This window comes from Eublepharis macularius, chromosome 3 (assembly GCF_028583425.1).
Source record: "Eublepharis macularius isolate TG4126 chromosome 3, MPM_Emac_v1.0, whole genome shotgun sequence".
In the NCBI taxonomy this organism is placed as follows: Eukaryota; Metazoa; Chordata; class Lepidosauria; order Squamata; family Eublepharidae; genus Eublepharis; species Eublepharis macularius.
Genome location: NC_072792.1, coordinates 153,136,084 through 153,150,922, shown reverse-complemented (window position 1 = coordinate 153,150,922; position 14,839 = coordinate 153,136,084). Strand labels below are relative to the sequence as shown.

General features: G+C 41.2%; 1 protein-coding gene across 1 annotated transcript in view; it reads right to left on the bottom strand.

The window, feature by feature from the left end:
* Positions 1-41: 41 nt before the first annotated feature.
* HSPH1 (heat shock protein family H (Hsp110) member 1) overlaps positions 42-14,839 on the bottom strand; it is a 34,046-nt gene continuing 19,248 nt past the window's right edge. Inside the window, exons 8-18 of the mRNA XM_054974163.1 lie at positions 13,873-14,101; positions 13,181-13,287; positions 11,933-12,066; positions 9,574-9,779; positions 7,546-7,677; positions 6,242-6,379; positions 5,450-5,575; positions 3,578-3,685; positions 3,370-3,489; positions 1,345-1,506; positions 42-769 (exon numbers count right to left, since the gene is read on the bottom strand). Coding sequence (XP_054830138.1) covers positions 575-769; positions 1,345-1,506; positions 3,370-3,489; positions 3,578-3,685; positions 5,450-5,575; positions 6,242-6,379; positions 7,546-7,677; positions 9,574-9,779; positions 11,933-12,066; positions 13,181-13,287; positions 13,873-14,101 — 1,657 coding nt within the window. The 3' untranslated portion in view covers positions 42-574. The remainder of the gene's footprint in view (positions 770-1,344; positions 1,507-3,369; positions 3,490-3,577; positions 3,686-5,449; positions 5,576-6,241; positions 6,380-7,545; positions 7,678-9,573; positions 9,780-11,932; positions 12,067-13,180; positions 13,288-13,872; positions 14,102-14,839) is intronic.

The following is a 14,839-nucleotide window of genomic DNA, read 5'->3' as shown; positions in this document are numbered from 1 at the left end:
TACCTCCATTTTACTTAACACTTTTCATGTGTGGGAAAGCAGGAGACTTAAGCAATTCTGCATGCTGCTTCACGTTATTTCTTCTTACCTTTTCTTCTTCTAGCAAACATCTTGGACAATGATACAATACAAAGAACATTAATGGGGAGGGGATTTCTTGTAGACTTTTCAGGGCCTTTTGTCAATGGAAAAGACATACCCAACATGGAGAACAAGGAAGAAAACTACCTTGGCATCTAAAAAAAGCTCCAGCTGCAACCCTTTTAAAGGAGCAGTACCTTTGTAACAATTCTTTGATATATCAGCAATTGATACGAAAGGTTTAAATTCCCGCACAGAAGATTTAGTAAGTGTTCACAATTCCACAGGAATCTGAAAGTTACCAAGGCAGTTTTCCCTTTAGGATTATCATTATCGCAGCCTACCTTTTAATATATTCATTCCTCACATAATACAACAGAATTCAAGTGCTTTAAACAAAATATAAATAAGTTCACCCAAACACAGTTCCCCATTACCACATAATAATCTTGATGACTTTTCCATGATGAAACTTCTCACTGAAATGTAATGACTAGTCCAAGTCCATGTTCACTGGACTATCACTCATGCAGCATTCACCATTTTGTTGTGCTGTGTCAATATTTTTTATTTCTTCTATGTCTTCATTTTTAGGAGTCATAGGCACATCCAGAGGCTCTTCTCGTTTAGGAGAGTCTACTTTTGGTTTTGGTTGGGATACAATGGGCTCACACACATTGTGTAGATCCTAAAATTGGGAAAAATATATAGTCAGTTTACAGTACCAAGCAGAAAACTTTGCTGTAGAGTGATCTTTAGCCTTGTAGACTTGAGATCTTTTTAAGTACTTTATTTTGAACCTGCTCATAGAAACAAGTACAAATACCACATAAATGAAAACAATTGCATCAAGAACTGCATGCATAATACCGAACATTTTTATTTTTGGGGGGAACAATCATATATGTTTATCGAGGTGCTTTTCTAAAGGAAAGGAAAAGAGGGTACAGAGATTTAGCAAGATATTAAGACAGCACATTACTTGACTAATGTATCAAGATGAAACAAAATGTGTTGCTTTTATATAAATCAAAGTCATGTTGCAAGCATAATAAAAAATGACTTCCATTTCTCAACAAAAAAACCTATTAGTGCTCAGACTTTTTTTCATTCGTAAGGGCTAGAAACCTGCCCTGTCCTTTGGTCTTCAAAAATAACATGACCAAGCCCTTCCAGGAAAGCAAGGTGAACCATCACAACATGCATTTAGTTCTTGACTCCAGTTGGACCAATAATTAAACCCATTCCAATATAAACACTCACCCTCAGCTTTCCTCTGATTTCACTAACACGGACTATGGGATCCTGATCAAGACTCAGTTTAGTTTGAGCATTTATCGCATTGGTCATCCACTCCATTATGTCATGGACATACTTCTCTACTTTGTTCATTTCAGTTTCATCAATGTGGATGTATTTCTCATCCTGAAACAGGGAAGAATATAATGGTTTGGTAGTTGCTATGATGTTTTCACTGTGTCCCCAAATATCAAATACATAACTATACAATTTTTGTTCACCACTAGAAGTCTACTCTATACTTTTCTCCAAAGAGGTAAAATAAAAGCATGAATGCTTTGTGCTTTATATGGAACCTGAGTGGTGTAATGGAATGAAGAGTGTCAGAGTAGGATCAGAAGCCCTTAGCGTTAAACTCTCACTTGGCCATCAAGCGCACATGGTGATCTCGGGTCAGCTGCTTCCTCTCAGCCCAGCCTACTTCAAAGAACACAGAAGCCAAGAAACACATACACTAATCAGAACTTCTTGGAAGAGGCACAAGATGACAGACATTTCCCTACCCTATTGCTTCTAGGCCTCATGACAAGTAGGGGGTAAGGAAGATAGATATTCTGTTCCCATCCTAGGATTCAACCAATGTTTAGCTTATTAGGCCTATTGCTATATTATCTGAAAGAAGCCTCACCAACTATGTGTAACAGGATGGCATTTGCAATCCTCATAATTCATGCCTCCCATCCTAGACCAGAGACTGGGCTATGCTTGTAACAGCTTATATCGAAATACAGACTATTAATGGCTATGCATGAAACTGGCATTAAAGCAATTTGAAACAACTCAGAATAGTGCAAGCAATAATTGCTATGCTAATGTAACTGAAACAATCAATGCTGGTTTTCTATTATTGACTGCCAAACTTCAAACAAGAAAAGAGTTCCAATGGTTAGCATATAAATTCAATCGGCTTCAAATGTTTATGCCAACTTACATTATAGGAAGGAAAAATATTTATCTATTTAGAGCTACTCCATGTAAAACTGAGAAGAGTTTTCACTGCAGTGAGTATCCAGTCTATGCCAACCATTTTAATAGAGAGATACAGGCAGAAGCCTTACAAGGAAAGATGATTCTGTGGATCCAATAAATCATGTTCTACATTGCAATTAAACAAAAATGGTCAGCTGATCTTATGGGTAGACTGAAATTTTGGCTGTTTTGAAAGAAAAACTAAATCCATCATTAGCGGCTAGACCAGCTTATTAGAATCAATACCATACTGTCTTCTTAACTTGTGACTAAACTTAAAGGTGTTTTTGGAAAAGAAGTCTGTGCTTCTACAAGAATGATAACTGTGAATGTGAATGGGGCTGCAGTTCTGCTGGTTTCAAAGTCATCTAGTTGCAGTCCTACAGAAAATATTAACTTGTTACGCTGCCCCCAGCAGGAAGATACACATTTATATATATTGAGGCATCAACCAATCAAAACCAAACCACTCTTTCCCCATGTGCCACTTAAGCATATGGGAACTCCTGCCTGCCTTCTCTCTCTCCACTGGAAATCACCCCTTCCTTCAACAGGGTTTATGCTACATCAACCCAGGTGCTTTTTCCAGAAAGGAAGTAGGGCTACATCCTCTTCTTAATCATCGAAAACTGTGTCAGGGCCTCCTTAACCCCCTTTCTTACTGAGTAGACCTCAAACTACCTCTGCTATGTTCCGCTAAGGTGTACAGCAATGGCCCTTTAGCTTCTGTGCAGTACAGCCCACATGAAGTAGGGCACCCCCCCCCACAGACTGATTAAGTGGGCTCTATTCCACAGAAGCTTAAGCCACAACAAATTTGTTAGTCTTGATATTTCTGCAGGATTTCTTCATATTTTTACTGCAACAGACTAATAGGTAATTTGTCCTCTAAAATTTGTCATTCCACACAGAAGGCATCTGCCTAGTCTTTTAAGTCTAGTTAAAAAAAAGTCTGCAGAACACAAATGGTTAAAAAACAACTTCCCCCTCCGCCAGATGTCTGTAAGGAAGGATCCGTACCTTGTTCCTGAATTCATCTGTTATCTTGGCATAGTGCTGAACCATGTGCCCAAGTTCATCTAGCAATTTTGGTCGTTCTTCAGCTTCCTGATGCCTGATTTCAATGGGTGCCCCAAATTTCTACATCAATCAGAACAAACATGTGTTTCAGTAAAGGAGTGCAATTATTTTCTCCATTGTGGTTTGCTTAATTCAAAAGAAACCACACCTTTAAATCAGCCAATTTGTCCACATAGACCTGTTTGGGTTGGTCCTCTCCTTCTTCATACAGCCAGTCTTCTGTCTCAGACAGTAGCTTGGAGAAATTCTGGTAGTCCTAAAAGAGATTTAAAGGCAAGGTTATTTATATAGTGCAGCCCCCATCAGTGGCAGACAGTAAAAAGATGGTTTCTTGAATGGAGCAACTGTCAAACAACTGTCAAACAAGACGCATGATTTACTCACTAGATTAACGCATTATAGTATGACCACTGCTTAGGGCAAACAGCTCTTAGACCAAGGAGGAGATGACCTTAGAAAGCAACTCGCCTTACTTCAAAAAAAGAAAAAAAGAAAAAGGATGATTAAAAGCTCTCTCTCTCTCTCTCTAAGAGATTAACTATCCCCTGAGCTCAGATACAAACAGTTAACACACTACAAAACCTCTACTTGCATATAAACACCACCACCTGGACACAATTAACTTCCTGTAACACTGACCTCCAGTAAGGCCTCACTTTCAGCAGATAGCGTAAAGGACAAGGGGAACTCGGGCACTTTCCTTGTCTGCACCAAGGAAATTATCCACTCTTTACTGTGAAGAATATTACCTAAATGATGTCTTCAAGAGGCAATGAACTGATTTAAAAGTGTACTGCAAACACAGGAGTTATTAAGCTTAAGTACGACGGGCAAACTTGTTTCTAATTTACAACATCAGCAGTATTACTAGCCAAATATTCAAACCCCCCATGTGAGGTGAGGGCAGTTTTCTCTGTGCCTTGATGGATGAGGGCTAGGACAATTTGGAGTGAGGCATGGGACAGAGCCAAAACCTGTCACAAACTCAAGAGGTGATGTGAGTATATGGGGCAGGGGGGCTTTGGCCATCCAAGAAAACTCCATGATACCATGAGGTTTCCCGGCACAGCCAAAGCATCCAACACACTGACATCACATCTGGGTTTTTGGCCAGATGCATGATATTATTTTCTCCCCAGATGGTGCTCCTGCAGGTGCAGTGAGCAAGGGTGGGAGGGTGTGTCCAACCATCAGGATCTCTCCTGTCATGGAACCATAAAGTGACATCCCTAATGAAGGCTGATCTAATCCCTGCCTTTCATATCTTTATGGGGGGCGGGGGGGCAGGTGTTAGGTCTAGAAAAGACGGTTTGGTCTTGACCTATCAGATAGTTGAGTGATGTATATAGATCCCACCAAGGAGCCATGACTACCAAAACTGCTTTCTGTACCTTAGGGCAATGTTCAAAAGCCTACATCATTATGCAATGAAGTACAGTAGAGCTGCCAACTGAGAAACTCTGCTGGTGATTGTTATTAGTCAGCCATATTATATAGTCTTTGAGAGGCAAGGATTTACCAGTGTTTATCAGAAATCACATGTATGACACAGTGTGCCCCAGTTAGTAGTATGAATTTGATTCCTTTTTACTCCCCAAATAGACTTTTCATACAATAGCCGAACCAGGGAAAGAAGCATTTCTTCATTACACCAGTGAGTCCTGTTATCACAATTCCTATTGCCCCTGAGGCTGGCAACTAGGTTCAGCTAGAGCATTTTAAGGACTAGATTTGACCCAGGGGACTCAAGCCCCCAATCCTCTTCCTATATTCAATATTTATAACATGGACATCAAACTCATGAAGAATCTTGTGGTTTCTTGAAGAATAAATAGATTTATTGTAGCTTAAGCTCTTAGCAGTTTGTGGGATCTATCCCAATATGTCCAAAATATGTGTCTTAGTTTTTGCTATAGAACGTTTTGGCAGTTGTATCAATGTTTGTTTTACGGTATTCTGACAAGTGGTAAAGGTTGGTGATGTGCAGAGTAAAAAGGATCTGTTGTTCACTATGGCATACCTGTGCACAGACAAATTTCTCGTAGACTCCAGATAACTTGTCTCGGAAATCGTAAACGTATTCTTCAACAGCATTCTTGGCATCATTTCTTTCCTTCTCCAGTTTGTCTTGCATGATCATCTTGCCCTGTTTGAGTACAGAATCCCCCCAAGAAAATAACATTTGACCATCAAATTAGAAACTTACTAACAAAATTTTATTCCAGCAGGAGTGTATAGACAAGACTGGAGCGACTACTTCAAATGTCATGAGTGGCTCTTGCCCATGAAAGTTTATGCTGGAATGATTATTACTCTTACTGGCGAATGCAGTACCACAATTTAAAAGGAGGAAAAAAGGCATCCTGCACTTAAGAAACTGCAGGAATTTAAGACAAAGCATCAATCTGGGGTCTTGTTCACCCTAATATGACCTTTTAAATTTATATAAGCAGTATCTTTTCAGCTCTAGGGGTGTGCAATTCCCTGCTTCCCAGCTGGCCGTTGTAGCAGCAGAGGAGGTGGTGCGGCCTCCCTGCAGGAGCTGGCTCCAGGCTTCTTCGCCGCCCAGCTGATTGGCCTCCCCTCTCCCTGCCGGCCAGGTAAGTGGGGTGGGTGGGGGAGCATACCGAAGTGAGCTAAATACCAGAATCTCGAAGCAGCTGGCTGCTTCAGGATTCTGGTAATTCCAGATTTTTTCCCCACTTTGGGTAAACCCTATTCACCTCTCAAATATACTGATCCCAATAACCTCAGGGTCCAAACTGTATTCCCAATTAACCACTATTAGGTTCAGATGCCAAAGCAAACTTACCTCTGTTTCAATGTACATATTAAGCAGATCCTTTCCAAGCTGCCAGACCAAATTAGCTTCAATAGGCAGTTCAACATTTTTCACTTTTATCTTGGGCTTTTTAGCTTCTGGAGGCTGATCGCTTTTCTTTTCACTTGTCTGAGAGGACAGCAGAGAAGATCATTGCATCAGGGAGTGACAGAAAACCATGTAACACACTTGTCACAAAAGCAGCATTTCGCAATGCATTTTTCATAGTCATTAGAATATTGGACAAGACCTGGGAGATCCAGGTTTGGAGCTTGACCTTGGGCCAGTCACTCTTTCTTAACCTAACCTATCTCATAGGATTACTGTGAGGATAAAATGGAGACGGAGAATTTTTTAACTAAAAAAAATAAAAATTTTAATAAATTCCTTGCCTTTCTGCCTTCATAAGGGCCACCAAATTAAAAATTAAAAACACACATCATAAGATCACCTCTTAAAAAACATTAACACCAATAAAAACACATTATTAAAACCATAAAATTACCAGAGCTAAAATACATACAAAAACTACAATTAAATCTTTAGGCAGGAAGGAGAGATCACTGAGGGAACACCCATTTTTTTTTTTAAAAAAAAGTCTTCACCCACTGTTGGATGATGGCAACAGATAACCTTTCTGGGGAGAAAATTCGACTTTTGGTGCCATGACTAAGCAGGCCCTCTCCCGTTACCATCTGCCTAATCTCAGAAAAAGGGGACACCTGAAACAAGGCCTTAGAAGATGACTGTAGTGGTAGGGTAGGTTCATAAAGGAAAAGGCAGTCCTTCAAGTATGTTTGTTTATGCTGTAAGTTACTCTGGATCTTCACAGGGGAGAAAAGTGGGGTTTAAGTGAAGGAAATAAATTTCACAGGCCTTAAAAACTACAGTATGAGTTTATTAGAGACAAGAGATCCAGTTTGGTGTAGTGGTTAAGAGTGCAGGACTCTAATCTGGAGAGCCGGGTTTGATTCCCCATTCCTCTGCTAGAAGCCAGCTGGGTGATCTTGGGCTAGCCACAGTTCTCTGGAGCGCTCTCAGCCCTACCCACCTCACAGGGTTATTGTTGTGGGGATAATAATAACATACTTTGTAAATCGCTCTGAGTGGGCATTAAGTTATACCGCCCTTCAGGACATAAATCGAATGTTGTTATTATTATTAAGATAAAATAAATTTAAGGATTTGGCTGGTGCAGGAAGCCAGAGCCCTGGCCTGCATCCTTGCAACAAATATTTATCTTACACATAATTGCATTCCCCTTAGCAGAACATGTTTAAAAAATGGTCACTCACTTTTCCAGCATCTGGGATTTTGTTTTCTTCAGAGGGAGGCTCAGGGGAAGGGGGAGGCTGTGATGTTTGCTGACCATCTATTTGTACCTGGGACTGGACTCCAGCTTCACTGTTGCCTTGCTGGATATTTTTCTGAAATAGGAGCCCAGGCACAAAAAGATGTGAAAAAAATACAGGTGCATATACTGATGATTTTTTTTCCCATATAGTAAATATGTGCTCTAAACAAACGTGATAAGATGTCAAGGCAAGTACCATTTCATTCCCCTTATTTTCATGAGCAAGCATTCATGCAGTCAGGTGAATGGATCTAACTTTTTCTTTCTAGCTTCTAGTAAGACATACCTTCTTCCTTCTAAGTTCACTATTTGTAGCACACACCACTTTTGACGTATTGCAAACTAACTCCCTTTATGGTGGCTGTAGTGTTTTGTCATATAAACAGTTTGGTTTTTTGTTTTTGTTGGTTAATGTGGGAGTCTAGAATAGTTATCATGGTTTAGAATGCAGGCCTCTGATGTGCGAAATAGGGGGGGCTGGGAGGGTGAGTGAAACATGCTGTGATTGGACCCTGAGGGGAGGACTGAATGACAGGCTTAGTCAGAGCGCTGAGGGGAAGTGTTCATTCTGTCTACTTCAGTCAGGCCATCTGTGTGGAAGCCTGAGAGAGTTTAATTCTGTCCAGTTCAGCCATTCTGTGAGGAAGTCAGAGTGTTCTACCTTGTGGACAAATACAGTCTAAGTGACAAGAGAGAGGAAGTCCAGTTCAGTCAGAAAGTCTGTGTCAGTGAGAGGAGTTATTCTGTGAAGGAAGAATTATGTGGAAAACTAGTCTTTGTGACTGGGTCTGTGAATAATCATTTAAGAATATCTAACTATTTTGAAACCACCAAGCTTATGAACCTATTCTGAAAGCAATATACTTAGCAGCCATTATGCATATGTACTTATAAATAAATTATATTTCTGATTAAGCAAAATGCCTCTTTCATCTGGAACATAGGATCCCTTTCTTACCTCATGGCCACCCCCACATGCTGACTGTTCTGTCATATTGCTATTTCTAAACAGAAACGATCTAATATGAAAGCCTATGGTGGCAGCACCTGGGAATACTGAAGAAGTCTGGGAGGCAGCAATATATATGTCACACAAAGGGAACAAAACACCACAGGAGATGTTAGTGATGGGATTCAAACCTCAAACAGAAGGTGTTCTTGAGGTAAAAGGCTGGATAAAGTAGAGAACACCTGAAGCTCGTGTGTGTGTGTGTGTGTGTGCGCGCACGCACGCACGCACGCGCACGCAGTGTTGGTTGTAACCAGGGCCCTCCTAGGTTTGCTGGTCCCGATAGGGGCAGGGGATCCTCCGCCCCTCCACTGCAAGAACAGGCCTTCTGGGTCACACTCCCAGCACAGTGACGTCACTTCCAGCAGTGATATAATTGCACAGACCATGGGGATGCTTCCGCACTTTGTGATGGGCCAATTTAGGTCCCAAGCAAGCTGATCCTTTAAGAATTGGCCTGGCATGAAGCACAGGGGCACTCCCATGGTCTGCATGATGACAGCATTCTCGGAAGTGACATCATGGTGTCAAGCACCAGGAGTGCACAAAGAATTTCTAAAGGTGAGTACTGGGTCCCCCCCACCCCAGAAAGATAAGGGGACCTGGCAACCCTAGGCCCTCCTGAGGTAAAATCTTAAGGTAATGTACAGAGCAACTGTAATAAAGATCCAAGGCAGGTTAAAAAGAAATCCAAAAGCATTTAAGTTTTACATTATACAATCATTTGCAACAATTTATTTACCTGGAACACTTCTATGCTCCTCTACTGGGAACCTGCCCAACATATTGGATAAATATATGTATACAGAATTTATAATAGATACAAGGCAACCACAGGAAGGAAAAACCCTCATCCACCTGTTCCACAAAACCCTGCCCTTCCTACCCTGAAATTCTAATTAAGGTAATTTGCTACTGGGATCTCTATTTGGAGTATCTCAGGTGAAGAGGACAACTTACATCACAGGAATTCTCAGGTGGTATTTGGCTCGGACTATCTGCTTCAGCCTCAACACTGGGATTTTCATTCTCTTCTACTTTCACCTGCTCCACCATAGATGCCGTAGAAACACTAAAAATGCCATGAGTATTGATGCGGATTTTGACTTTAACTTTAGTTCTCTCTCCATCATTCTGAGCTGCAATATTCTGGATAATGTATTTGCCTAAAAGCAAACAAAAGGTCCTGACATAAGCACAAAGTCTTAGTTATTTCCCCAACCATGCAATGTTTACATTAGCCTGTGAAGATGCCAAGATTATATTATACAACACAATACTAAGAAGGATACAGAAATTTCATACTGCCTATGATTTGAGTTACTGAGGGAAGGCAACATTGACCTTTTAAATGTATTGTACCACACCCTTCCAGGAGATGCTGCCCTCTAGGTGGCTTACAAAAATACTGCAAGTGAGTCACACAGACAGCTGACAGACAGAAATTTCAGTGTCCCTTCTCTAGTCATGATGATCTTCCTGCTGGCTCTAATTGTTCCGTCAGAGTATGGTGGTGGTGGTAGGGTTTAAAATGCCAACCCTCTCCCAAGAATTAAGTTGCCAAGTTTGTTTATACTCAGCAGCCACATAAGCAGTCTCAGAGAGAAAGAGCTTATTCCAATTTGCTCCATCCTGTAGTTCAGAAATGAAGAAAGAATGCCTGGAAGCTTCTTCCTCTCCAGAAGACATATCGGGAAGGAAATATCTTGCTTATGAAATGGCTAGCCTGAAGAGGTCAGGAAAGCTCCCGCTCTCTGTCTAGGTGGTTCAACCCCCTGGCCACCATTCCAATTGCTGCTCACAGCCACTCAGGCCCCTGGCAGCCCTCCTGGAGGGTTGAACTACCTGGGTTTGTTTGAGACTTCCCAGTCTCTGGGTTCTTTACACTTTGGGTGGATTTGCACACAGCTGGTCAGAAGCTCAAGACACAGGCTTAAATATGTTTTTTATAAGCTTAGGAGAGTGTATGCAGGGTTGCAGGAACCACTCTATTAAGGCACAAGCAAAAGGTAGTAAAATAACAAACAACTTGTCTATTCTTTACTAAGACTATCTGACTAAAACTTGAGCTTGCTAACTTGCATTTCTCTGAAGAGGCTTGAGTGCTCATACTCACAACAAAGTCCATAAGCCATGCCAGGCAGCTCTGGGCATCTCAGGCTTAACATGGAGCAAAATCTCCCACATGCCGATGGAATAAGGTAGCACAGAATGATCAAACCAATTCTCAGTGAGAGTGTGTAGCGTGATGATGAGTGCAGTGAGGAGCCATCTTTTCTAGTAGTGTCAGACAATCAGGGCACACTTCCTTATCAGCGCTGCTAGCCTGAGAACAGAGAAGGAGGACGTGCAGAGCCAAGACTCCCTTGTGCCTCAAGGACACCTAGTCTGACCAACAGCTCACAGGTGCAATCAATTAACTGAGCTGCACATGCCACTCCCAGGGAGACAAGCCAAAACTGGGCCTGTGAGATCTTGGAAGCCTGAACCAATGTACTCAAATGGGCTTAATCTAGCTCTCTTAGACACTCTTAAAAAACTGAATTATTCAGGAGGCCTTTTTACTCAGGTAATAGGCTTGTGACGTAAGAAAAGAGACAGGTATCTCTACTGGGTACCATCTGTTGGTGTAGATATGCTGCTACTGTGAGTTTGTGTCATTTAATATATTCATGTTGAGTTACTTATCTTTTGTTTCTACAAGGTTTCATATTTGTACTTGGATCTATGCTTGTTTTCAGATTTTTGCAAACCATACTGTATTGCATTGTTTTTTGAATGACCCAGCTGTTGATCGTATTGACTCTCGGTGAGAATGACAGACTAAAAACAAGCAAACAAACAGCCTGATGTGTCTTCAGCTTTCTGGCTCTGGTCCCTTCAGCTCTTGGATTCGGAACTCAGACTTCCAAGTTTGAAAGATGCCACAGTTTGCTGTCATGAACCAAAGTGAGCCAGTATACTTGCCTACAAATGAAGGTTAGAGTATTTGATCTGAATTCTGTATGCAAGGGGAGGGGAAGCCAAAGTCCAATGATAAACCAGGCTTCTTTTGCAAGTACAAACTAGAGGGCTTTAAAGACATCTGAATACAGCTTACATTACACAAAACTGAGCATGTGCACACAAATCTGATGTTGCTTCTTTCTAAAGAAAAAAAATTGGCCACATTACTGAATATGTCAGTCAACAGTCAAATATAATCCAGATTTGCATTTCTATCAGTATCAGATCAGCATGGCAATGTAAGGATATTAAAGACCAAGCAACTTCAGTCTGTGAGAAGGCGGTCTCTTGCTTGACACAGATAACCACTTACCTATCTTCTTCTCAGGGTAGGGGACACTATTAGGATCAGAATAGAAAGCCTGGAGTTCAAATGGGCCTTTTCTGTAAAAGGTTAACACTTTGGAGAACGGTGCTGCATGATGCCTGCTGAATACTTCATGAATTCTACAAAGCAAAGGAAAACAAGGTAAAGATAGGAGTGTGCTGAATCTGCTGATGCAGCTGTTCATCATGTTGGCAGTTACCAACCACATCCTCCCTCCTGTAACCTGCGTATTGTTCACAGGATTCCAGTACACCATTTATTTATTGGCTTTTTACATGTCTGGAAGACTGTTTTCTCAATATCTCATCCCTGGCTATAACTATGATATTTCCGTGTAGTACTGCTTAGTTGTAGCAAACATCAGAAGTTAATGATATAGTGTGACCCGTCCACGGGGAAGTTACCCTGTGCAACCTCTACAAGAGGACTTCCAGACTCTTGCACAGCCTCCCATTCGTTTCTATGAGCCTTTTACAAAGATAACTTTTCCCCATGGATCATGCCCATTCTAGACTCCCTATCAACCTTCCACAGCATGTATCTTCATACAAACTGGGCAAGCAACTTCAGCCAGAGATAACAAGTCAGCCAATGCCTGAACCTTGTTTGAAACCATGTTTACTAAATTATTCACCCCAGTGGTAGAATTACTGCAACTGCTGCATATTTGTGGTCAAACAGATGAGCCACCAAAGACTGAACATGAAAAATCACTATCACCGTGAAAAGGGCCAAGTTTAAATCCATTCAAAGACGAATGAGTTGAGCATGAACAAAGTATTTGCCACAGATGTGAATTCTGCCAACAGAAGACCATCAATTTAATCTCATCTTCTCCTCCCTGAAACATCAAGCAATAAACGGTGCATGATAGGGTATTACCAGGCTGTCAATTTTCCTACCGCTGCAAGAGACAGCCATTGAAATGGAACAAGAAAATCTGTACGAAGGAGCCCTTAATGGCCCTGGACCTATATACCTGCAGGACTACCTCTCCTTCTGTGCTCATCTGAGCAAAGCCTTTTGTTGCTCCGCAAACAGGTAAGATGGGCAATTGCCTGTCCGCACTCAATCTCTGTGATGGCTCTCACCATGTATTTCTAGGTATGAGGGAGAAGGATGGCCACTGGAGACGGAAGCATCACTTGTAGTATAGTTCCAACCTAAGTTGCGTGTTAACGATACAGGTCAATTATATTAAAAAATAATATGCAACGTCATGACCTTACTTACCCTTCAGCTTCTTCAGCTTCTGTATTCCACAGCAAGGATATTGGGAACGGAACAGCATCTGTGATGGAGAATTCTCTCACTTTAAAAGCTGGAGACAGAATTGCACACTAAAGGATAAAAAAACCCAAAACTAGCATTATTGCTTCTTTGTTAGTGCCTACTACAATTTATCAGAAAAGAATTAGACCTTTTAATGACTTAATTCACAACGCTTGGTATAATAAGCAAAGGATTTCCTCAGATACATAAATTATGCATTTAATGGTACGACCCATTTATTCCATGATCCTGAAACCACATTAACTTGAAATAAATTAATTTTCAAGAAATGAAAAATCCCAGTGTGTTTAAAATGTTCTGCCATTCTCATTTTCACACCCACTTACGAGACAAATTAAAATGGTAGTTAACAGCCATCCCCCTAACTATACACTTCTGCTAGTGCGTATCACAAAGCCCTGATGTCAGGAAAAAAAAACCATTCTCCAACACATATTAGTCTGGACAAAGAAGGCAGTACAAATTAGACTTTCATATAGCTTCACATCAACAAAAAACACAATGCTTTTCAAAGGATTGCCTCTCACACATTCAGCTGCAAACCACTGTACTGACTACACATGAAGTTTATACATGCGTGAATTGGTTTCAGCCTAAAATCTTCCTTCTGAGAAGTGCTATCATTGGTGTACCTGCAAAGCACAGCCTCTTGCAACTGCTTCGTCTGCATTCAGTGTTGTGCTGACATCTTTGCCGAAGAATTTCCCAATCTTCTCTTTAACTGCTGGCATACGTGTTGCGCCACCTACAATCTCAACAGCATGCACATCTTCCACCTTCAACTGGGTTTGTTCCATCAACGATCGAAGGGGAATGTCTATTCTTTGCAAGAGGTCAGCACACAGTTCTTCGAACTGGACTCTAGAACAAAACCCCCAGCAATCCGTGTCAAAGGCTTCTTTGGTGTTAACTTAAAAACCTCGACTGCCTTCATTGATCAGAAATAAGGGAAATTTCATTCTGGAGCCATAAATAAGGGACAACATGAAAGCAAGTATCCTGTCAGAGAAAGTGTCGTTTCAGTCATTTCAGCCCTAACAATGAAGACAGAGGTAGGGCACATAGCCTACAGCATTGCACAAATGAGGGGAGAAGGCTCAGTTGGGTTCACGTGTAACATTTCGCATCTGCCAAACGACGATTCGAAGAACCAAGAATAAACACTTATACTCATCCCTCTTCCTCAAGGTATTTTTTTCTAGTTCAGGCCATGTACAGTTTGCTATTACATCCAAACTGGTGAGTGACAGCTTGTGATTGCCAACCAATTGATTACTGGAAACCAATTTCAAACCATGATTTGAACTGAACAGCCAGCATGTTTGGATGCAGCGGCAAATTAATGTTTCCTTCAACCAGGGACTAATTGAATAGTGAGAATTATGGAACAGGTAAGCATCAGGCTAACCCTGATCCTCTAAGTCATAGTATGGATGATCAGAAATGTTAGCTGGAAAGAAACCCTGTGTCTCTCAGAGCAGGCCCACATAGGGAAGATTGAAGAAGTAGTGCTCCCTTTAGTAACTGTTACATATCCCTGGTCAGCGTCCTTTATATTTTAAGTATACCAAATATTCAGAAAGCATAAATCTTTGCTGT